Source organism: Gymnoscopelus microlampas (assembly GCF_963454915.1).
Source record: "Gymnoscopelus microlampas genome assembly, chromosome: 19".
Classification (NCBI taxonomy): domain Eukaryota; kingdom Metazoa; phylum Chordata; class Actinopteri; order Myctophiformes; family Myctophidae; genus Gymnoscopelus; species Gymnoscopelus microlampas.
In genome coordinates this window covers 37,901,116-37,927,763 of record NC_139956.1, presented here as the reverse complement: position 1 = coordinate 37,927,763, position 26,648 = coordinate 37,901,116, and the positions used below count along the sequence as shown (strand labels likewise).

General features: G+C 40.2%; 1 protein-coding gene across 1 annotated transcript; it reads right to left on the bottom strand.

Annotated features, from left to right (window-relative positions):
• Nucleotides 1-241: 241 nt before the first annotated feature.
• LOC311034337 (NACHT, LRR and PYD domains-containing protein 3-like) lies at nt 242-24,925 on the bottom strand. Its single transcript, XM_084042216.1, has 12 exons — nt 24,908-24,925; nt 23,204-23,334; nt 22,844-22,957; nt 19,916-20,029; nt 16,651-16,764; nt 15,819-15,932; nt 14,709-14,944; nt 12,680-14,471; nt 10,795-10,971; nt 9,111-9,239; nt 7,292-7,353; nt 242-1,400 (listed from the first exon to the last, which is right to left on the bottom strand). The coding sequence occupies exons 2-12, from the start codon at nt 23,314-23,316 to the stop codon at nt 853-855; spliced, it is 3,513 nt and encodes a 1,170-aa protein (XP_083898342.1). The 5' UTR covers nt 23,317-23,334; nt 24,908-24,925; the 3' UTR covers nt 242-852.
• Nucleotides 24,926-26,648: the final 1,723 nt, after the last annotated feature.

Here is a 26,648-nt window from a genome sequence, read left to right as displayed (position 1 = left end):
TGTGCCAGGGACCCCCATTTGAACATATTTGTGCCAGGGACCCCCATTTGAACACATTTGTGCCACGGACCCCCATTTGAACATATTTGTGCCAGGGACCCCCATTTGAACGCATTTGTGCCAGGGACCCCCATACAAGATTTCGGTTATAATTTTCTAAAATATATTATATTAAAAAGAAATCTTACATTTTTTAAAAGTAGCAGATCTACAAGCTCACAACCCTTCGCGATGCGACACGTTGTGAGCTTGTAGATCTGCTACTTTCAAATAGCCAATACATACAGAGGTTAACATGGTTAAAGTGATTTAGAGACGACTGGTTCTCAAAGTGGGGTCCAGGGGCCCCCGGGGGTCCTTGAGGGCATACCAGGGGGTCCTAAGCTAAATCATTAAATATACAGCATCAAAACCAGTGTAACCACTTGAACCATCATTTACTTCGCTGTTGGAAAATAGCCGATCTACAAGCTCACAATGTGTCGTAATGTGACGCGTTGTGAGCTTGTAGATCATTGTAGATCATTTGAAACATTTTTAGCACAAATCTTGTCTTAAGGGGGTCCGGGGTCAAAGGTCAAATGCATTGGGGGTCCTTGACATGACAACGTTAGAGAAACACTGAATCTACAGGAGCTTTAATGTGTGACTGTCACTGTGCTGCTTATTACATCATCATGATGATGTCACCGTGATGTCATGATAAGTCACTCATGCCCAAATATGGAGTCCATGACGTCAGACTCAGCTAGTTTCAAAGTATCCTGGCAACAGTGGTAACCATGACAACCTGCACTCACTCAAACATGTTGAGTAACCATGGTGACCTGATGTCATCCTCACATAGAGACTCTATCTCTTCTCACACAGACACACTGAGGAGGAGGAGGACCAGAACCTGAACCCAGCATAGAGAGGTTCAGAGAATGTGTTCTGGAAGGTGTACAGGTGTGTCAGTGAGTCAGAGGAACCTTTATAAAAGGACAGAGTCCCAGCAGGCCAGTCCAGATACACTGCTACTCTGTTGGATTCAGAGGGACTGACAGGGAGGACAGTCTCCTTACTATTGTGTCTGACAGTGTAACTGTTATCATTACTACCATCTCTACAGACCAGACTCCAGGACTTGTCATTGTATCCAAGCTTACAGCCATCACCACCTCCTTTCCTGCTGATCCCTCTGTAAGTCACTGCTATAGAAACCCATCTACTCCACTCTACCTCCCAGTAACAGCATCCAGTCAGACCCTCTGTACACAGAACCTGAGCCCATCCATCAAACCTGTCAGGATGTTCAGGATATGATTGGTCCTCATGTCCCCGTGTCACCTTTCTGTTGTTCTCAGACAGAGAGAGAAGGCTGAATGCTGTGTTTGTGTCCAGTGTGAGAGGATGGAAATCTGATGAGAAAAACAACACAGTAAACATTAAATACATCATTCACTGACTGACACACACACACACACACACACACACACACACACACACACACACACACACACACACACACACACACACACACACACACACACACACACACACACACACACACACACACACACACACACGCACACACACACACACACACACACACACACACACACACACACACAATGTATCGTCGCTGTCGGCTGGAAACCTTGTATGTCCAAAACATTTCATTTATTTTCTTAATATCATTTTAAAAACATTAAAATAGTGTAAAAAGCAGATCTACAAGCTCACAACGTGTCAGAGATACAAGGTTTCTGCCCGACGACAACACAGTAAAATGTGAGTCAGAATGTCTTAAAGCCTCCAGGTGAGAAGTGACTTTCTGTGAGAAAATGTTTACATTAAGTTTATGTGAAATGACATCAATGTGGAAAAGTACTCACATGTTTTACTTAAGTAAAAGTATCAATACTGCAATGTAGAAATACTCTGTTACAAGTAAAAGTCCAGAATTCAAAATGTACTTGTGTAAAAGTACAAAAGTGTCGGTATTAAAATGTACTTAAAGTAACACAAGTAGAAAGTACTCATTATGCAGAATGTCCCATTTCACAAGTTTTCAAATGTATTATTGTATAAAAATCATTTGTAAATAGCAGATCTACAAGCTCACAATGGAGACATTGTGAGCTTATAGATCGACTATTTTCAAATGGCCGAAATGTATATAGGGCTGTTAATGTATGTTTTGTAAGAATAATCAAAATCCTCCAAGTAACTAGTAAGTTTTCAAATAATTGTAGTGGAGTAAAAGTACAATATGCCTTTGAAATGTAGTGGAGTAGAAATAAAAGTACTGAAAATAGGAAATACTCCAGTAAAGTAAAAATACCTCAACATGTCATTTAAGTACAGTACTTGAGTAAATGTACTTAGTTACTTTACAACTCTGAAAATACTTGAACTGGGTACCCCCCAACATAATCATATTTGAACTGGGGACCCCCCAAAATAATCATATTTGAACTGGGGACCCCCCACTCTGACAAGCACTTGTCAGGGTGGGGTAGTTGTAGGAGTTGAGGCATTACATTTAGTTTGACTCGGTTCCACATATAAATATTGTGAAAATAGCCGATCTACAAGGCGTTGTGAGCTGGTAGATATATTTTATAGTATATTTATAGCTGATCTACCACTTATAGATCGGCTATTTAGTAGATCGGCTACTTTCACAATTTTTGCCCTTTTTTTGCATTATATTTGACAATTTGGCCAATTTGGTATTAAAAAGGTCTTAAAAGTCCTTAAATTGTAACATAATAAATGTGCAGATACCCTGTATACACTTATACTGACTGTATGTTGGTTTGTTTACTGTTGAGTGAGAAAACAATGTTACACATTAAGATAATCATCTGGGGACCCCCCACAATAATGTGGGGACCCCCCTGGGTCCCAGTTTGGAAACCACTGTGTTACATAGAAAACATTCAGCATCTATAAGTTAGCAACACCTCACACCATGGTGTGAAGCGTTGCTAACTTGTAGATCGTCTATTTTAGTTATTTTTGAAATATGGAGGAATTACACAACGTGTCACGATGCAAGGCGTTGTGAGCTTGTAGATCTCCTATTTATTATGTACAATCTTTTTTTTTAATGTTTTTCTGTACTGCAGTATTTACATCTACAAGCTGATCTACAAGCTCACAACATGTCACATTGCAACATGTGAGCTTGTAGATCCGCTGTTTTTGAAATATAGCCAATCTACAAGCTCACAGCCTGTCATGATGCAAGGCATTGTGAGCTTGTAGATCGGCTATTTATTTTATTTTACCACAACCCAATCTGCAAGCTCAATCTGTCACAATGCAAGTCGTTGTAAATTGATAGATCGGGTAGTTTTATATTAGAAAAGCCGATCTACAAGCTCACAACGATTGCATATCGGCAATTTAATTAATTCATTAATTAAAAAGTACACAATATGAGGTGTTGTGAGCTTGTAGATTAGCTATTTTTTTAACTATAAATCATCTTCAAGCTCACAACGTGTTATGTGACACGTAACACACGTTGTGTGCTTGTGGTATTTTTCAAATATAGCCGACATACACATTCAGAACCCGTCACAATGTTACCCATTTTGAGCTTGTAGATCGGCTAAAATTTTACCTAATTTTCTAATATAGCCGATCTAAAAGCTCACAACACATCATGATGTGACGCATGGTGAGCTTGTATATCGGCCATTTTTATATATATTTTTTCAATTATTGATAATCTAAATCCAATCTGAAAGCTCACAACCTGTCACAATGTGACGAGTTGTGAGCTTGTAGATCCACTGTTTAGAAAACGTAAAAGTCCATATAAAAGTTCATCACACGTTAAACAACATATTGTGAGTTTATGTTTGAAATACAGCTGATGTACAAGATCACAACCTGTCACAATGTAACTCATGAGTTTGTAGATCTTCTACTTTTGAGTTTTAAACAAAGCCAAACAAAACAAGCTCACAACGTGTCACAATGTGATCCTTTTGAGCTTGTAGATCGGCTATCTTTGTTATGTTTGATATATTGAGGTCTGAGGAAGATCCAGCAGGCTTTAAACATCACATTCATGATGGTAATAAACCATTTAACTTATGGATCATAATTATTCCAGTGCAGAGTTCTGCTCTGCATCTGGCTTTTTAAATGACTTTGGATGAGCGTGATCTTCTACTTGTTGATGTTTGAAATAACTCACTGCCTGTCACATTGCAACATGGTGTGAGCTTGTAGATCGGCTGTTTTTGAAATATAGCCAAAACTCATAGTGCATCATAATGCGAGGCTTTGCAAGCTTGTAGATCTGCTATTTCTTGTAATATAGCCGATGGAAAGGCTCACAACGCAAAATGATGTGAGCTTGTAGATCGGCTCACAACCTGTCACAATGCGACAAGTTGTGATCAGCTATTTTTATTTATTTGTAATAGTCTATCTAAAAGCTCACCACACGTCAAGATCAGTGTTTCCGTTAGCCGGTATTTACCAATTAAATGTAATATTTAATTGGCCGTTAATTATAAAGATCACAGGCCACCGTGGCCGATTGGGAAAAGGCTGTTATTAGACTATTTTATGTCTGTCTGTCTGCAATGGATAAAGTGGTGAAAGTTGGTGACACACATACATTGCAGGCAAGTAATGAATCTTCCTTGTACCATCATTCATGATGACATAATTAACATTAACAAAACAAAACAAAAGCTGTAGGTTTTGCATATTAAGGTTGAATAAAACATATATGTGTTTATACTGTGTGACGTAGTCACACAAGCTGTTCATAACGCCCACTTTATTCAGTTATTTTTTGGAAAGCGACACTTCTGCATGATAGAGTAGATAGATATTACTAGCCCACTTCATTCTTTGGCCGGTAAAATATAATCCTGTCGGTCAAGGTGGCCGGCCCAAAAAGTGCCTTGTGGAAACCCTGGTCATGATGCAATGTATGGTGAGTTTGTAGATTGGCTCTTTTTATGTTTCAAATATAGCTGAACTACAAGCTCACAACGTGTCAAAATGTGACACGTGAGCTTGTAGATCGGCTATATTTTAAATATTGCCGATCTACAAGCACACAATGTGTCACAATGCGAGGCGTTGTGAGGAGTTGTGAGGCATTGGGTCTCATTCACTAAGCTCAGGTCCTCACATATTATGTACTTATGTGCATATACGTGACTTCCCACACGTTCAGTATTCATTCATCTTCTTTTTACCGTGAATTTGGGCGGACACTCAAACTCACGTCAAAGATCTATTGCTTGGATACATATTATAGACATGATGCAAATTCAACCAAGTATTTATTTTCAGTTGACACATTTAGAGCTGAAATATTAGGTCCTTTTACATGTTTTCCGTTCCTGCAAATGTGGCCACAGTTTCACATATTGGACTTTCATGCCAACAACATATGTTGCGCTATTAATTAATTTATTTATTGACCACATCACATCAAACTTATATCTGATGAGGATGCAGTATGGATGAAATCTAGCTGTGTCCATAATATCCATTCAACATTCTGACGTAGGACAGGATATGTTGTTAGTCCAAAGGACAGGTTTATCCTCAGTAATCAATAAAGTGTGATCTGGTCCATAATCGGATCTCAGTGTTCCTGGATTCCAGCGTCAAAATGTTACCTCAGTCAAATGTGAGCATTATTTAATAGAAAAGGCTTCTATAATATCCTTTCCACGTTTTATTAACCTATTATTTGGTGGTGGGGTTAAACTTTATAACTTATTATTCTCATTATGAGAGCATTACTTTATTAACGTTCAGCTGATCCATCGTGCGATCGAGGGACTCACTTCCAGACAGAACAGATGTACAAGTTGTCAATGTGGTGGGACTTGACACGTTTGTAATTTAGCAGATCTGTTTTTTTTTCTTCACGTGGGTTATTTCTGGTTGCCTTTTATGGTATTAAATGGGGCGTGGAACAATACAAAGGATCTACACGGGAGCACACTAGTGACTTTAGAACACAAATGAGATACACCTGTGATACGCACAAATCACAGATCTGAACCCTCTTTCATGAATCACACGTCAGAATTGACTTATCCCAATATACATATGTTATTTATGACCAGGATATACACCTTATTTATGACCAGGATATACACCTTATTTATGACCAGGATATACACCTTATTTATGACCAGGATATACACCTTATTTATGACCAGGATATACACCTTATTTATGACCAGGTTAGTGAATGAGGCCCATTGTTTCTGTCAACCCACATGACCTTACTTTTACTCAAAATTATAAAAAAATATTCATGTTGCTCATGACAACGTATAGGCTTTCCAGGTCTTAATGGGTTAAGGACCGGGCCAAGAGCAGAGAAACCTCCTGAATTCCCTGGAAGCTCTACTGAAGAGTTTTCAGGACAGTATCTGGGGAGGGGCCGAACGAGTATAAAACAGCAGCGGTGGAAAAAGTGCTCACGTTTTTTACTTAAGTAAAAGTATCAATACTACAGTGTAAAAATACTCTGTTGCAAGTAAAAGTCTGGTAATCAAAATTTACTTGAGCAAAAGTACAAAAGTATAAGCATCAAAATATACTTAAATTAACAAAAGTAAAAGTACTCATTATTATTTTCAAATGGCCGAAATGTATATAGGGCTGAAGTGGTTCATGCATGTGTTGTAATAATAATATAAATCTGCAAAGTAACTTGTAACTAAAGCTGCCAAATAATTGTGGAGTAAAAGTACAATATGTGCCTCTGAGATGTAATGGAGTAGAAGTAAAAGTATTGAAAATGGGAAATACTTCGGCCATCCTCAAAAGTATACTTAAGGACAGTACTTGAGTAAATGTACTTAGTTACTTTAAACCACTGTAAAACAGTGTATAAAATGTTAATGTGTGATAAAGAGTACAGAAGTCCTGACGTCACTCGTTCATCCCCTGGGTCGTAAAGTAATTTCTCTATGGAGAATAACATTGGGTCATAGAATCGTCTCATATAAGAATTGTGGTCCAAAAATAAACAAACTGTGTCTGCGAAATTGTCAGGGAGGCTCTGTATCGTTTATGATAGTCAGTCACTCATATTTGATACAGGCTGTTTCTGACGAGAATGTAACTAATTTGGCGGAAGTATAACTTTAGTTATTATTTTTGGAACACAGTTCTTATTTGACGTGATATTAAACACGTCTATGGGAATTCAGAACGGGGGGGAGGGGGACGCGACCCAGGTAGGATGTGTAAATTAGGTCAGACTTCGGTGCTCTATTGACACAGACAGACAGATACTCACATTTTGTACTGAGTTGAGTAATGAGTCGAGAATTAAGACATTCTTCACCTCCATGTTTCACTCTGTAGGAAATAGAACAACAATGCATCAATGTCTAACTGTCTAACACAACGTCTCCACTACCTGACACTACAGTGTTTCTCCTATCATTATCTTGGCCCTGCAGCCCATCCAGACATACTCACTGCTGCCCAGTTTGGATCTCATCACCTCCTCAGACTCCACCTTAACCCCTAGCACTCCACTCTCCTTTATCCCTTCTTAATGCAAGTTTACTATGCAGATATATCTTGTTCTTAATGCAAGTTTACTATGCAGATATATCTTGTTCTTAATGCAAGTTTACTATGCAGATATATCTTGTTCTTAATGCAAGTTTACATATATTAGTTCATAAAGTGAAACTTTCATATATTGATTCATTGCGCATACAGTGACATATTTAAAACCTTTTTTTGTTTTTGCTCACACCTTCCTCTTTACAATACAATATATATTCTCTGTGGGGTTCAGGTCAGGTCAGTTGTCTGGTCAGTACATCACAATAATACCATGGTCAGTACACCAGTTACTAGTAATGTTGACACAGTGGGCAGGTGCCGAGTCCTGAGGGAAAAGGACATCAGCATCTCCATAAAGCTTGTCAACATACTGAAGCACAAAGTCCTCTAAAATCTCCTGATAGATGCTGTGTTGACTCTGGACTTGATAAAACACAGTGGACCAACACCACCAGATGACATGATGGCACCCAACATAATCACTGACAGTGAAAACGTCACACTGGAGTCAACACAGCATCTACCAGGAGATTTTAGGAAGGACTTCCACCTGCCCACGGTGTCAACACTACTAGTAACTGGTGTACTGACCATGTTATTACTGTGCTTCACTGACCAGACAACTGACCTGACCTGAACCCCACAGAGAATAGATGTTGTATTGTCAAGAGGAAGGTGTGAGACACTAGACTCAACAATACAAATGAGCTTAAGGCTGCTATCAAAGCAAACCTGGGCTTCCATAACACCTCAACAGAACCACAGGCTGATCACCTCCATGCCACGCTCCATTGATGAAATAATGTGTTCAAAAGTAGCCCAGACCAAGTATTGAGTGCATAAATTAAAATATATATAACCTTATTGTGTTTGTTTTTAAAGTATTAACTAAATATGCATACATATTTGCATCTATTTGTGACTTTGTGTCAGAGTGAATACACTGTTAACACATCGGGTGCCAAACACGGTCTGAACTATGTGTTTACATAGTGGCGGTTCCGAAGCTTCGGTGCCGAACACGGTCTGAACCGTGATTTCAGTCTTTTTTTTTTTTTCGTTTTTCTCCGCACGGGCGGGGCTAGAGCAGCTCTGGGAGCACCCATTGTAATCCTGCGAAGGAAGTGCCAGATCGCTCACCGGAAACACTTTTTTTTCCCCATCCGCTTCCTGTCTATTTCCTACTTTGAAACGCCTATATCTCCAAATCTGTTTCCTGTGGGGAAAAACGGTCATGCGCGATGCGCGATCCCCCCCCCGTTGTTGTAACCCGCTGTAACCCGCGAGTAGAATGTTATGGTTCCAGCCTGTAGCCAGGCTCATGGCAGAACATGAATCGATGCTTTTTTTTGCGTGGATTTGCTTGTAACGCACGCGGAAACTTATAAACAGCAAAGCGCAGTCAATGGGGAGAATGCTGGCACCCACGGTAAGTTGTTATGAAAAAATGCTGGCACCCGATGTGTTAAGAGACACATGAGGGAAACACTGTACATTCACTGTACTATCCAACATGGACACAGTCCAAGTCTACTCACATGCAGTTCTTCAGAACTGAATCATTCACCATGTTGAGGCTCAGGTCCAACTCTCTTAGGGAGGGATGAGAGTTTACAGCTGAGGACAGAACTTCACAGCATCTCTCTGACAAGCAGCACTGAGCCAGTCTGAATGAAGAATGAAACAACAGATAAAAAAAGAAAAAAAGAATACACGAAACATGTTAATACATTATTCCTGGATTGAGAACCTGGACCTGGCCGTGATGGACTGTCAGGGTTTTGGACTAGTGACCCAAGAGGTTGAAAGGAAAAAAAGAAAGAAAGAAAGGAAAAAAAATACAACAAAACAAGAAAGAAAATAAAGACAGATTCTTAAGTTCAGCTCACTTGTCCCACTATAGTTAATGCATTTGCAGAGTTTAATACAAGGCTGTTACTACCATCAAACAAGCATTGCAAGATCATCTGCAAATTGTTACAAATGAACAAGGCTATCCTAATGTTTCTCACAAATGTAATTTTAAATGTTTGAGGAGGTTCCTGCTCTCTGTATCTCATAGGTCTTTGTCAGGTCTTGCTTGAGTTATTTCATCCTTTTTAAACTTTAGACCAAATAATAAACTATATCAATGAGAAGTTCATCAACCCCAAATGTTTTCTCCATCACAATATGGTGAGTATTAGGAATTCAGATCTACAGAGTTCAGAAAGATGTTTCATAGGAAGGAGAAAAATACCACATCCAAAAATACCACATCCTCATCTAGTGAAATCCCTATTCCTGAAATGAACGCTTGCACCCATTAATATCAATATAAACTGGAAAAAGTGCTCCTCGGAGCACAGGTCTCCGCCAGGTCAGGTAAGTTATTGTGGCCTCCTGGTGGCGCTATAATAGGCCAATATGAAAAGGGTGGCATTTATTCTTAGGTCGTTCACGGCAATCGGACACTGCATTCATGATTTGAGGCATTTTGTTTCAAAAAATGTGTTTTGCTAAATTAGACCTGCTGGTGGCGCTATAACAGGCCAATGTGAAAAGGATGGCATTTCTTCCTTGGCCTAGTGGGAATGTGTTTGTGAAATTTCACGGAAATCGCAAGCTGCGTTCATGATTTGAGGCATTTTGTTCAAAACGGACCAATCCTGCAAACTTTGGAAGCAAACCTTAGCCAATGAGGATGGAATATGGGAAATCGGACAGATCCATGTTGATCAAATTACTATACTGTGTACCGATTTGCATGACGTTTGGATAAAATCTGTAGGAGTAATGTAAAAAAAAATTGGTTTTGCACAAATCGGCCTTCAGGTGGCGCTATAACAGGCCCATGTGAAAAGGTTCTGAATTGCCATCCAGGGAGTGTGTGTGCACAGTTTTGCAGCGACCGGGGTAACGGTGCCAGAGATTAGCTGCTAACACACAGACAGGACACACACACGGACGGACGGAGGGTAAAACATACTCTCTTGCCATGCCTTTCGGCCTGGCGGAGACAATAATCAAAACTAGAAGATGATGAAGATCTGACAAAATACATCCAACAATGATAGTGTAATTTTGTATCTCAGCATGGCAGGACATGGATATAGGCTTGTGTTCCCATGATATCATTCTTATTAATACATTCTCACCACAGCATTCATAATATATTCACATAATACGGTACATAATAACACAGAATTGATAAAAACTAATCAGGTAAGATACATATCTTACCTTAGAATCTCCAGTCTACAGTGCAGACTCTTCAGTCCAGCTAAGAGCAGCTCCAGTAGTCCTGAGTCCTGCAGGTTGTTTTCGCTGAGGTCCAATTCTCTCAAATGTGAAGGATTAGAGCTGAGAGCTGAAGCCACAACTTCAACCTCTGTCTGGCTGAGGTTACAGCCAACAAGTCTGTAAATACAGATTCAATAAGAGACTATCAAAACAAATGACACCTAGTTCACTGTCATGGAATTTAACTAAGAGATCTACTACTGTATCTAGTTGTACAGACATAAACAGTTTAAGTATGATCAGAGAACAGGGAAGTAAACAACAGATGAAAAGTTAATGTAATGTAAGTAAATCTGAATAACCAAGCTCACTGTTTAAAAAGTCATCCTCTGTAACCCCTTCACTAATGGTATGGACCATTTCTCATATGGTATGGTCTGTTTTCATGGTAGAATAACTCATAAAGAGGACACATATGAATAGTTTGAGGACTTGAGTTCTCCTGTTGTTCTGTGTGTACTAAGGTTGGGGTCGTCTGTCGGCGATTGGATTAATGTCCAATTAATGTTGGTTACCTTCATGTTACATGTGTGCACTTCACCTACAGTATGCGGAGTACACTAATATAGTTTTGTCTTCCATTAAAGGAATATTTCACCCCAAAAAAATACTGTTTCCCTATCAATTAAACCTTGAATTCATGGAGATTTGAGTTGTTTAGTATTTGTGACATTCCTGAAGCTAAATCAAACGCTGTGGTGTACGTCCCGGGTTGGTCAGCGCACAAGGTCTCCACTTGCCTCCAAACTTGCCACGGACTATTGATCAGTGCTCTGGTTAATGCCTAGGCTACTTTCCCCACCTTCACTGTACTTACATATTGTACAGTTAATATAAAACTACATTCTTTTTATTCAGGCACATTTTAGCCACTTTTCTTCTGGCCGCTAGGCCCACCCTACTGCACATGTGTGACATAGGTGCAGTGTCCCATAAAAAGGACAAGTACTGACAGATACAGATCTCCATATATGGTCATATCAGTTGGATCACTGGTGCACCATAGATGTGAGGGCCACGAAGCGGCCCCAACCTCTAGTTTGACTAAATGACATTAATAGGAAACCAATCTTAACAAGAGCAAAACTATATTTAAAACATTCTCTTTAAACCTGGATCATCAGTAGGCTCATAGTGATTACACTGTGAGAGTTGTTTTGGAGTTTATATACTTTTCTTTAATATAGTTTTGTACCACAGCAGACACCGCAAATATTCTATTTTGGTTCAGGAATGAAACAAAAAAAAAAAAAGGTCTGAGGTGGGGGGAGGGGCAGAGTGGAGTGTGGAACGGTCAACACCACTAGACGTCACAGAAAGACTGAACAGAGGAAGAGAGCAATGTTCAACCAGCAGTTGAAGGTGTGAAATGAATAAAGTGAGAATGAGCAAATACATGGCATATTTACTATTTGGTGGAATTCATCATCTGATACACCTGAGTCGCGCACAAATCAAGGCTTTACACAGCCTTTCATGAATCAGACGTGGCTCTTTATTTACAAGCAAACCTAAACTAAAGAATATAGCAGACATGTTAAGAGCTTTGTGAATGATGACCATTAAAAATGTATTTACTTTTTATTTTAACTACTGAGAGGATGGCAATGTCAGTGGGTTCAAACAACTGGTCTGGTGGGGGTAACCAGCAGGGCTTTTAGACTGCTTTATTGTGGTCTGGCCTTTATTTGCACATACACACAATACCACTAGTCACTATTTGAGACACAGACAGTTTTATTAGAACCTTTATGTCAACCTTAATCTCTAATTATAGTGTTAACTGTAATGTCACTAGGATGTTTCTATTCTCTTGACTACTAACCGAGACTTTCTGCAGTTCCTCACAGCTGGGATCAGTCTCCATCGCCCCCCCTCTGATGTGTTGTATTTGTCCAGGTCCAACTCTTCCAGAGCCTCCTCAGACATCAGCAGCATGACGGCCAGAGCTGAACACTGGCTGTCAGACAGTTTCTCCTTTGATCCGTTCAGGTACTGTTTGATCTCCTGATGTAATGAGTGGTCGTTCATCTCCATCAAACAGTGGAAGATGTTAATACATCTGTCAGGAGAGATCTTATCAGTGTTTATCATGCTCTTTAGTTTCTTGATGGCTTTCTGGATGCTCTCTGGACTGTTCTCTGTCTGACCCATCAGGCCTCCTAACAGACTCTGGTTGGACTTCAGTGAGAGGCCATGAAGGAACCGAACAAGTAAGTCCAGGTGGCCATTTTTACTCTTCAGGGCTTTTTTCATAGCGGCTTTCAGGAAGTCGGAGAGAGAGCTGTCACTTTTGTAAGTATTATCTTTCAGGAATGTCTTCAGTACCTTCATGTTCTTCTGTGTGAAACAATGGAACAGGTAGACTGCAGCCAGAAACTCCTGGATGCTCAGATGAACAAAGCTGTAGACCGTTTTCTGGAAGAGCACACCCTCTCTTTTGAAGATCTCTGTGCACACTCCTGAGTACAGTGAGGCATCTTTCACATCAAGACCACACTCTTCCAGGTCTTCTTGGTAGAACAGGATGCTACCTTTCTCCAGATGTTCAAATGCCAGCCTGCCCAGCTTCAGAAGAACTTCCCTGTCAGTCTCCATAAGCTGCTGTTGATTCACCTCATGTGTCTCATCATACTTCTTCTTCTTCCTCTTTGTCTGAACCAACAGGAAGTGGCAGCACATCTCAGTCAGGGTCTTGGGCAGCTGTCCTATCGTGTGTGTCCTCAACATGTCCAGAAGAACGGTAGCAATTATCCAACATAATAGTGGGATGTGACACAGGATGTGGAGGCTCCTTGATGTCTTCATGTGTGAGATGACTGTGCTGGCCTGTTTCTCATCACTGAATCTGTTCCTAAAGTACTTCTCCTTCTGGGGGTCTGTGAACCCTCGCACTTCTGTCACCATGTCAACACATGCAGGAGGGATCTGATTGGCTGCTGCAGGTCTGGCAGTTATCCAGAGGAGAGCTGAGGGGAGCAGATTCCCCTCAATGAGGTTTGTTAACAGAGCATCCACTGATGATGTCACTGTGACATCAGAAACAATGTCATTGTTTTTTTGTTTTTTTTGGAACAATGGAAATCTGCTTTCATCCAGACCATCAAAGATGAAGCCAACTTTCCAGACAGCGAGCTGCTCTGCTGTGACCTTCTTTAATGTTGGGTGGAATTCATGGATCAGCGTGAGAAGACTGTACTGCTCATCTCTGACCAAGTTCAGCTCTCGGAATGAAAAGGGAACCAGGAGATTTATATCTTGATTTTCCAAACCCTTTGCCCAGTCCAGAGTGAACTTACGCACAGAGAATGTTTTTCCAATGCCAGCGATGCCCTTGGTCAGAACTCTTCTGATGGGGGTCTTTCTGCCAGGGAGGGGTTTAAAGATGTCACAGCAGTTGATTGGTGTGTCATGGAAGGTCTTCATCTTGGAAACTGTCTCAAGTTGTATCACCTCATGTTGGCTATTAACCCCTTCACTCTCTCCCTCTGTGATGTAGAGCTCTGTGTAGGTGCTGGTGAGGGAAGTTCCAGTCTCTTCTGTCATGTGATCTTTCACATCATCAAGACTGTTCAAACTGATCTTATAATCATTCAAATCAACCAGCAGACTGACATCTGAAATGACAAAAACACATGATTTAAACATTCAGCACACAATTTGTTAAGACAAACGTAACAACACAAGATCAGTTGTTTTTGTCCAGAGTTGATAGTTGTTTAGCTTCATTATTTGCACTTAGATATTGATACGGACACTAATTTGAACATTTAGTCTGACTATGATTTCTGCAATTTAAGCATTCCATTTATTAACATGCCATTTTAATTAGTGCAAATTCTGTCCAGTCTTACTTTGTCCAGGTGTGGTTTGACTGGGTGTCTTCAGTCCAGGTGTGGTTCTGAATGTCTGTCCACACTGGGGACAGCCATAGTGTCCTGTTGGAGCAGACTGGTCCCAGTATGAGGTGATGCACTGTCTGCAGAACCAGTGTCCACAGCTGGTAGAGACTGGATCTGTCAGAACCTCCTCACACACTGAACACCTGGACGCCTGCTCTGTCACAACACGACCACTCCTCTTCCTCTCTCTGTGGAGATGAAGACAATGTATTACTATATAATAGTATTGTATTATATTTACATATAATATAATAACATGCATGTATGTATGTATGTATGTATGTATGTATGTGTGAGTGTGAGTGTGAGTGTGAGTGTGTGTGTGTGTGTGTGTGTGTGTGTGTGTGTGTGTGTGTGTGTGTGTGTGTGTGTGTGTGTGTGTGTGTGTGTGTGTGTATGTATGTATGTATTTACATAATATCCACATCTGACATGAGGATATGTTCACACTGCATTGTGTTGGTAAACAATAATAGTCTTTAATCTGTCATGGAAGGTTTAGTTTATAAACCTCCCTGTAAGATATAAATGGTGCACGTTGTCTACTTCTTGACTTCTTAAGAAGTATCACGTTCTTGATCATTTGCTGGTCACTAAACTAGTTGTGATAGTACTTAGCCTAGTTGTTGCTTTAATAAACAACAACTACTGTTAGTGGGGGGGGGGCTCCTGTATCTTCTTGACTAAGCAGCTGTATTGTCAACATGTTGGAGACATGAGTGATTTCTGACAGACAGGAGAGACTGTGACAGACACCTCAACAACATGACATAAAAGCATGAATATTATAATATAATGATTCTGACAAGTATGAGTCACCCAACATTTTAATTTTAATTTTGTCTTTTACTGGCTGCTGCTTATTGTTGGAAAGCAGTCTGTGTGGTGTGTGTGTGTGTGTGTGTGTGTGTGTGTGTGTGTGTGTGTGTGTGTGTGTGTGTGTGTGTGTGTGTGTGTGTGTGTGTGTGTGTGTGTGTGTGTGTGTGTGTGTGTGTGTGTGTGTCCGAAAGGCCAAAATCTGAAGTTGTTAATGCTCTAATTCACAGAGATCAGTGATCTTACTTTGTGTCTGAAGCTCCAGGTTCATTTCTGAAGTTCATAGGTAAATCCTTTGACCAGTCACTCTTCATAGACACACAGCTGGGTGTTGGAGACTCTGGTCTGTGGTGAAGACTTCTGGAATCATACAAATATTTCTACAATTATCATTTGAATCAAATAGACCGTTTGTTGCAGATATTCCTGGTAATTATTTAGAGCGTGGCTGCAGAACAGGGTTTTCTGTACAGTAGTTTGCCCCACAAAAGTACACCAATCACAGCTCATGATGCTACAGGCATGACATCACGAAACAGAACCACCTCAGACCATGAAAGACTTAAATACCTAGTGAACTTAAAGTGAAACTCATGAAGAGCATGATAGTTGGATCATTGTGGATCATTTATGTTTTTATTTCTCTTTGCAAATCTTACCAACATTGTTGTTTTAAAGCAATTGCTATTTCCATCTAATCAAATGAAACAGACATCATCACACTCAGAGATAAACAAAAGCAGACAGTCTGTACAATGTGACTTCACCACTAAACACCAGATGAGATTTGTGAGACTTCCTTCAGAAACTACACACAGGGCCGACATTATAAATGGCCCGGTTCCTGGATGTACCTTTTAAACTGTCAGGCCCAGAACGCACCAAGCACTTGCCCCGTGGGGCCAGTGAAAATAATGCCTTGAAAATCAAATTAAAACATTTAACATCTAATAATAATTTCACATAATGTCCCTGTAGTAATGTGTTTCTTTATGTGAAATCATCTCAGTAATTACCGTTAAAACATAGTGTTACGTGACGTGAGCCCGATGTAGTTCACAGAGATCAGTGATCTTACTTTGTGTTTGAAGGTTCAGGGTCATTTTTGAAGTCTTCAGGGAAATCCTTTGACCAGTCACTCTTCATAGACACACAGCTGGGTGTTGGAGACTCTGGTCTGTGGTGAAGACTTCTGGAATCATACAAATGTTTGATTTGTGTGAGCGATCGAGATACAGACAGTTAGTCTACAAGGAGACATATGAAGTGAATGAGAGACAGACAGTCAGCAAGGAGAGAGATGTGAAGTGAAGTGACAGTCAGTCAAAAAGGAGACATATGTGACCAAATTTGTCTAGGAGACAGTCATCTAGCATTTTTTCATTTTAATTTTTTCATGTCATATGAAAGCAGGGAATCATAGCAAAATAATGATATATTGGTTAATAAGATTGAGTGAATGGTTTTGAAACTACAGCTTATAGAACTGAAGTCAAGTTAAAACTCTTCAGTAGAGAAAAGGCCAGTTGAATGGATCTCATTCAAAGATAGTAAACAGGGCTATCAATCCCATCATGCATAGCGGGATTTACATATCCTTTGTTTAATGGTTCAGGGTTAGGCACTCTTTGTTATGTATGCTCTCTGTTTGCCACTGCCCCCTGCTGGAACCGGCTGGTTCCAGTGACGAGGAGGACTTAACTAAGATACCTTTTCACAACAGTTTTAACAAAATATGATTGTTTATACATCTTTATTTGACATTCTCATTAGACACAAGCCAACAGACTAGTGATACCTTTCAAAACGATCGGGTAGAAATAGCGGATTTTACCGTGATTTCGCGATGTTTGGATGAAACTGAGGATTTGGTTAGCAATGCTAGCACATGCTAGCTCTAACCTTATATTTTAATACATGTTTATGCATTTATTTCATATCTACATGTCGATTTAAGCTCTGGAATTTATGTCAGACATACTCTGGTATGTGAAAAGTCTAACTGGGCTATAAACTCATTTTGTGTAAAAAAAAAAAAAGAAAAAAGAAAAGTTATTCTCCTTTCCTGAACAATGGGCACCAGCGAGATGACTGTCCTTTCGTCAAAAATGGTCACATATGAAGTGAATGAGAGACAGACAGTCTACAAGGAGACAGATGTGAAGGGAATGAGAGACAGACAGTTTACAAGGAGACAAATGAAGTAGGGACTCGATTAAAAAAAATAATCTAATTCATTAGAGGCTTTGTCATTAATTAATCGCAATTAATCGCATTTCAATCGCATGCCAATATTTGACCTGAGAACAGTGAATAGCATTTTTTCCAAATGGATTTTGGCATACGTCTTTAAGTACATGTACTCAATTTTTCGCCGTTTTTTTTTCTCACGCTGTTAGATAAAGCCCCCAAGGTTGGTGCCCTGTGCTGCTGCGCTGATTTTATCCGCCAGATTGGGACGTTCACGGCATATTTTGCACCATTACGGTGCGTTCATCATCGGTGACGAGTGCCTCTAACAGCCGCTGCTGGCTGCGTGCACGCAGCCAGGCAATGCGAGGCGATGCGAGGCGACGCGAGTCATATCTCTCCCCCTCCGCCTAATGGCTGTGTATGGGGCCGACGGGTGCTTTAGAGTGATTGTGTGAGTGTGGCTTCAGGAAGTAAATTCCTAGCCTCGATCTCCAGGCTTTTATTTTTTAGTTTTGCTAAAAAATAAAAGCTTGGAAATTCCTGTCCCAGCTGTTGGTGCGCAAAAGCGCCTCGCGTCGCCTGATGTGGTGCGCATTTTTTATTTTGGGTGCGCATGCGCACCTGCGCACCAGTTATGTGCACCCCTGATTATAAAACATAGTAACCATGTGAAAATAGCCGATCTACAGGCGCAAGGCATTGTGAGCTTGTAGATCTGCTATTTTCCACCACTCGAGGCTGGTAGAGTGTGTTGTTGTTACTGTTGTTTTATAGTGGTTTAATTAATTATCAATAAAAATCGTGCACATGTGACCCGCACCGCATCGTGCCCCCCAGTCTCTAAGGAGACAGATGTGAAGTGAATGAGTGGACTTTTGGCAGCGGTCCAAACAACCTGTGGTGAGTTGGACAGCTGATTCTTGTAGATATGTGGCAACATTGTCTATAACGTGTCTTCTCAGACATATCACAACCACTCGTCACTACTGCAAGTTTAACCGTCTGCGTGGTTCAATTTGTAGTTTACATCTATACATCTATAGTCAGCTACTGCATGCTTCTACGTGAGATCACGAGAGATTAAATTACATAAGGTGCTGCATTCGAGCAAGCCAGAGAATCTTAATGAAATTCTGCACTGTATTAAAATGTCATAGTGCAGGGGTCTTCAACAGGGGGCCGGGACCCCTAGGGGGTCCTCAGAGTTACTACAGGGGGTCCGCCAAATCTTTGTGTGATAGGATTTTTGGGGCGGTGTAACCGCCCCCTATAAGTGAGTTTTGGACACTGAGCAATCCTGCACCGTGATTGGCCAATAGTCTACAACGCAGTCTACACCCCTAACCCTTCCATTGTTAATGCAAATCGATACTTTTGCAAAGTCAGCCAATCACATTACAGCTAGTGTCATCACCACTAACCGTAATGTGATTGGCTGACTTTGCAAATTCAGGACTGTGATTGGCTAGCGAAACACATGACACATGTGTTGTGCAGCCCTATGAATAGCAGTATGGACTTAAAAAAAAGTAATTAATCATTTTAAGTGAGTCATGTTGTGATGACCACACACCGCCCACTTCACACTGGGTGTGATTTTTTATTTTACCTTAACCACTTGAACCCTGGCATCCATTTTCTGAGGAGAACTTTAGCCAAAAATAGCAGATCTACAAGCTCACAACGCCTCGGAGCGCGAGGCGTTGTGAGCTTGTAGATCGGCTATTTTTGGCAAAGAGGCGTAAGAGGTAAAAAAAGAGCTGACCACGTAAACAAAAAAAGTTGAATCTGAAACACAATTTTATACAATATAGAGTAGGGGGTCCCTGCTTCATCTCTCTCTCAGCTAGGGGGTCCTTGGCCTGAAAACGTTGAAGACCCCTGTCATAGTGTGTGCATGTTGAAGATATAATCTCATAAGAGAATCTAATAAGATTGATGATGCTGAATGATGCTACCAGAATTACAAACTGTTTAAGATTTTTAAAAATCCTGTAGTGTGAGTGAAGCTTTATAGTGTTGTGTATATTGTATAGGTGGTAGTACCGTGTTTCTTTTTGTGAAATCGTCTCAGTAATTACCGTTAAAACATAGTGCTACGTGACGTGAGCCCGATAGAACTTGTAGTTCACAGAGATCAGTGATCTTACTTTGTGTTTGAAGGTTCAGGGTCATTTTTGAAGTCGTCAGGTAAATCCTTTGACCAATCACTCTTCATAGACACACAGCTGGGTGTTGGAGACTCTGGTCTGTGGTGAAGACTTCTGGAATCATACAAATGTTTGATTTGTGTGAGCGATCGAGAGACAGACAGTCTACAAGGAGACATATGAAGTGAATGAGAGACAGACAGTTAGTCTACAAGGAGACATATGAAGTGAATGAGAGACAGACAGTCTACAAGGAGACATATGAAGTGAATGAGAGACAGACAGTCTACAAGGAGACATATGAAGTGAATGAGAGACAGACAGTCTACAAGGAGACATATGAAGTGAATGAGAGACAGACAGTCTGCAAGGAGACAGATGTGAAGTGAATGTGTGGACTTTTGGCAGCGGTCCAAACAACCTGTGGTGAGTTCGACAGCTGATTCTTGTAGATATGTGGCAACATTGTGTATAAAGTGTCTTCTCAGACATATCACAACCACTCATCACTACTGCAAGTTTAACCGTCTGCACGGCTCAGTTTGTAGTTTAATCTATTCATCTATAGTCAGCTACTGCTTCTACATGAGATCACAAGAGATTAAATCAGGGGCGTAGCCACGGGTGGGCATAGGTAGGCCTGGGCCCACCCACTTGGCTGTTGTGCCCACCCAAAAAAAAAAAGAAGTTTTTTTTTTTTTTTTGCGTCTCCGTGTGTACAACCAAATACGCATCTTTCCTGAACCGATGACGCTATAGCGCTGCTCCTACACTACCCCCGTCAGCAACAAGTGGACATGGAGTAAATGTACTTAGTTACTTTCCGCTTAGTTACTTTCACGTGCATATAAATGAGCCATGCGGTCTTATAAGAATGAAAACAAACGCCTCGCTGTTAGCCATGGATCACATGACGGTCGTCTGTTACGATGGTCATGGATGAACTTCAGCCTGGTGTTGTAGGCCTACATCTACATAAACGTTAATATTTCTAATATAAAGTGCTGACCCAATGGCCACAATTATGTATGGGCCCGCATAAGTACACCTATCTTCTTCCTATTGTTCAATAAAAATCATTTTAATCGGATTGGTGGCTATTGTCTTCGAATTGTCTCCATTGGCTTTCAATTACGCGACCCTATCGGTTGGGAGGAGTATTGCACTCTGATACATTATAACTCTATGAGAAAATGGCCGCCGATCGGATTAAAATGCTTTTTATTGAACAATATGGAAGATACATGTACTTATACCCACTCGAAGTGAATTGTAACATCCATGGCCATGAGTTAAGCACTTTATATTTGAAATCTGAACGTTTATGTAGATATACGGGTTGTAAATAGAGAAAGTACAAACACCCGGTTGAATTCAGCCAGGACGGTAGTGACGACGCTCGCTACTACCATAATATTTTTAGGAAATTGAAGGCAAAAATAAGTGATTGATTGAAGTATTAATGAATGTAAAAAATGTCATTGCTCTCTTAGATTCATATGATATGAACAAAGTGTCTTGTAGCCTACTAGTCATATGATTAACTGAACGAGTAGTTTGATTTTATTTTTCTGCTTGTGAACTGTGCCTGTGCTCTGTGAGTGGAGGCGGACTGCGGACGCGCGGAGGAGGCGGACAACGGGGCATTATTTGCGACCTGTCAATATTTTCATGAAAATGAAGGCAAAAATAAGAATTAAATAACATAATAAACCCGCAAAAGACCCGCAAATTGCGCAAAAAAGTAAGATTTTAACCGTGCTGCGCGCGCGTGCATGAGTGCCCACCCACAAATCCCCATGCCCAGCTGCTGCCAGCTTTCTGGCTACGCCACTGGATTAAATGACATAAGGTGCTGCATTTGAGCAAGCCAGAGAATCTTAATGAAATTCTGCACTGTATTAAAATGTCATAGTGTGTGCATGTTGAAGATATAATCTCATAAGAGAATCTAATAAGATTGATGATGTTGAATGATGCTACCAGAATTACAAACTGTTTAAGATTTTTTTAAATCCTGTAGTGTGAGTGAAGCTTTATAGTGTTGTGTATATTGTGTAGGAGGTAGTACTGTGTTTCTTTTTGTGAAATAGTCTCAGTAATTACCGTTAAAACATAGTGTTACATGACGTGAGCCCGATAGGATAAGGATAAGGATAATTCATTTTAACAGGTCATTCATGAAAGTCCTTGCGGTCTTGTTTCCAATGAGAACCTGTGCGCAATTAGGGGTTAAGAGTCTTGCTCAGGGACAAATTTCATTTCATCGACACATATAATGGCCTGGCCTGGAATCGAACCTGGGGCAACCAGGGGCTCTGGCTCCCTAGGCGGGCTCACTAACCACTCAGCTATGGCCGCCCCCATTAGAAGTCAACAAGTCTGCAAGGAGACAGATGTGAAGTGAATGAGAGACAGACAGTCTACAAGGAGACATATGAAGTGAATGAGAGACAGACAGTCTGCAAGGAGACAGATTTGAAGTGAATGAGTGGACTTTTGGCAGCTGTCCAAACAACCTGTGGTGAGTTGGACAGTTGAGTATTGTAGATATGTGGCAACATTGTCTATAAAGTGTCTTCTCAGACATATCACAACCGCTCGTCACTTCTGCAAGTTTAACCATCTGTGCGGCTCAGTTTGTAGTTTACATCTATACATCTGTAGCCAGCTACTGCTTCTACATGAGATCACAAGAGATTAAATGACATATGGTGCATTCGAGCAAGCCAGAGAATCTTAATGAAATTATGCACTGTATTAAAATGTCATAGTATGTGCATGTTGAAAATAATCTCAAAGAGAATCTAATAATAAGATTGATGATGCTGAATGATGCTACGAGAAGATTGTATAAGATTTAAAAAATCCTGTAGTTTGAGTGAAGCTTTATAGTGTTGTGTATATTGTGTAGGAGGATTCACATACTCTGTTTGTGGAGGTCCAGGTTCATTACTGAGGTTAGGAGGTTCATCTTTAGAGCGGTCACTCTTTATAGACACACAGCTGGGTGTTGGAGACTCTGGTCTGTGGTGAAGACTTCTGAAATCATTTACATGTTTCTATAATTATCATGTTAACAAAGAAGTCAATTTGTTAAATATTTGTTATTCTTAAGTCCCATTTTACATCTAAATGGGAAAAATGTTTTGAGTTTCGACTCACGATATTGCAGCAACAAGAAAACAAAACAAATAATAATTACATATTTATGATAATAGAAACAGTGAAGTCTGACTAAAAGTACAGTGGTAGTGTTGTGTATATTGTATAGGAGGATTGATATACTTTGTATCTGGAGGTCCAGGTTCATCACTCTTCATAGACAGAGATGGAGGCTCTGGTCTGTGGATGAGCTGTTTGTCAGTTCCCTCCTCCTCTCTCTCCTCACAATGACTCATCTTTGGTCTTTATTAAACCTGTCAAGATTACAGTCAAAATAGACCAGGAAACAGTAAGTGTTTGCTGCATATGCACTGCTTGCCTTCATATTGTAGATCTATTTTCCTTTCAATGTGCATCAGATTGATGCATTTATCTTTATATTGTGCTACAGTCACACAAAAGCCAGACTGAAACAGTAAAAGGGCAGAGAATCATGTCATTAGCTTATATCAATACAAAGGCAGGTGATAAAGTCACTGAATATAAACTATAGTGAATGCAGGAAGCTTTGCTCTTGTTCTATGTTTCCTAAAGATGGAGATAACAGCAGTACTGGTGCTTCAGAGCCCAGTGCACAGAGCTACTGGCAGCTACAGAGTTAACTGTCTGCAGTAAAAACTCATTGTTAGAAGATCCATTTATTTTCATATTCCCAAGATGTACAATGACAGATGTCTTTCCCGGTCTTAATGGGTTAAAGCAGTAAATTGTATTATTATTAACAGCCTCTGTGGGTTCAGAGAAAACTAAATCTAGAGGTTTAGTCTAACGCTCTTCAGATTGATTTGTAAAGTATTCAATATGTTGCCTTTTATAGACAGCCTTATAGAAACACAGTAAATAAATAGTACAAATGCAGTAAAATACCCAGTTGCACAGTTATAATGACATTCCATAGTTTGTTGCATTCAGGGATCAACATTATAAATGGCCCACAACCCTGGAAGTCCTATTTAAACCCTCTGGGCCAACAGAATGTACAGTATCTTGCTTGGGCCAGGCACCAAAAAAAATCTGCCCCCGGTATTCCAACATGGACATTACAGCCAAACAGCACAATCCGATCAGTAAAACACAGTTGTAGGGAGAAGTGTACAGAAGTGTCTCTCTCGGTAACACACTGTTGAATGGAGGAGTAAACACATCAGCTGCTTCTGTCTCAGTTGAGCCCAGCTGAAAATATTTTTTGACATAGAATATATATATATATATATATATATATATATATATATATATATATATATATATATATATATATATATATATATATATATATATATATATATATATATATATATATATATATATATATATTCCTATCAATATGAGAGTGTGGAAAATGCTAAAATAATAATGCTCAGCTGATATTTCACGCTGAATTATCGTTTTCTTCTTGTAACTTATCATGAGATCACTTAGTTGTGATGTGTATACGGTATGGGAGGATTCACACACTTTACTATTAGTATTTTTGTATTTGTTTTGCTTGAAATCACAGAGAGAGACAGACAGAGGGATGGAGAAACAGACAGACATAGAATATTGTCACTCTGCCCGCCTCTATTATGAGTTATGACACCATGTGACCCTGGGCACACACATGGAGAATTACACCCTTACCTGACACGGCAGGTACACACACACACACACACACACACACACACACACACACACACACACACACACACACACACACACACACACACACACACACACACACACACACACACACACACACACACACACACACACACACACACACACAGCGAGTCATTACCGTAAACTGGTTCAACTGTAAGATATGACACCATGTTAACTTGTTCTCACCTCTCCTCTGGAATGTAATGACACACACACACACACACACACACACACACACACACACACACACACACAAAATGAGCGCGTACACAAATAGGCACCCCTGAAAATGAGTACCAGTTTAAAAAGTTAAATTCTATTTTACAGTTTTTTTTAAATAGCAGATGTGCAAGCTCACAACGCATCATATTGTGACTCGTTGTGAGCTTGTAGATCTGCTATTTTTGAAGAATTTTGACTGTCTTCTCTTAAGGGAGCCACTGGCACAATGTTTTATGATTATAAATACAAATCAGTTTATGGCTTCTTGACATGAAGATGTTTCAGAACCACTGATCTATATAACTCACATGGACTTCTGTTCTGCTCTTCTAAACATGTTGCTGACCAGTGTTGAACTCCACTACCTTTTTACTTACTAGTATTGTAACTAATTACTTTAGCAATTCAACAACATGTGTTACAATGACTGAGATTAAAATAGTCTTCAGAGGATTATAATGTTTATTATCATCCAGTGATCTACTGTCACTCTAACCCAGTGGTCCTCACACTTATCTGGCTCAGGGACCCCCTGCAATTAACCTTTACATCCACAGCATTACATTGTTACCGTATATTCATATTATGGTACGTAAATATGTATTGTTAATACATAAGATACAGATCATATAATATACAGTATGTCACAAAGAAAACTTTCCATTATAGGACAGATTGAAAATAACTTTATACTTGACTTTTAACCACTTGAACCCCAGCATCCCTATTCTGGGGGGAATATTCGCCCCAAAAATAGCAGATCTACAAGGTTGTGAGCTTGTAGATCTGCTATTTTTGGCAAAGACATTTGGTGTAGATTGAAAAAGAACACACCAAGTACAGTGCAACTCAGGTCTGTATTACTAAGTGGTTAAACTTGAAGTGATATTGATACATTCCAAACATGATCAAAGTATTCTGCAGCGCCCCTGGACTTATGTTACAGCACCCTAGGGTGCCACAGCCCACACTTTGAGAAACCCTGCTCTAACGTTAGCACAGCAAGCCTTTAAAACAGCAGAGACATGACCCGCCCTATTCTGCCTCTGATTGGTTTAGGTTTAGACAAGAGGAGAGATGATTGGTTAAGGTATAGGGTCAGATATCATGGTAAGCCAATCTGACGCAGAGCTGGGCGGGTCTTTCCTTTGTCTCCCTGGTGCAAACCAGCCTGATATAACTATGAGAGTGACGACACTAAACCAGCGTGATATAACTATGAGAGTGATGACACTAGCATAGACTCCCATCATAAAAATGGAATGCGGAAATCTCAATGAGGAAGTTCCAATATTTGGAACTACAGCCCATAGCAGCCCGCTTTGCAGCGAGATCAAAGCGTGACTGAACTCCCTCTTTCTATGGGTCTGGTGCGAACACACACAGCGAACACTCCTCTCCGCGCTCATGCATGCACACACACACACACACACACACACACACACACACACACACACACACACACACACACACACACACACACACACACACACACACACACACACACACACACACACACACACACACACACACAAGCATGATCTTTCTATCAGCGTCTATATTCCAGGCAGAACTAAACAGTGATCTGAAGACATGTTTCCTATATCAACAGTACAGGTTGTGTTTATAATACTTTTACTCATTCAGATTCAGACACACTTTTACATATTAAATACCAAGTGGTTCTATTCTCTATTCTTACAAC

Coding starts and splice junctions, on each gene's coding strand:
- LOC311034337 (XM_084042216.1), bottom strand. CDS start 23,316: ATGAGTCATTGTGAGGAGAGAGAGGAGGAGGGAACTGACAAACAGCTC. Junction 22,958..23,203: donor CCTGGACCTCCAGATACAAA/GTATATCAATCC, acceptor AAATGATTTCAG/AAGTCTTCACCACAGACCAG. Junction 10,972..12,679: donor AGGAACTGCAGAAAGTCTCG/GTTAGTAGTCAA, acceptor CTGTATTTACAG/ACTTGTTGGCTGTAACCTCA.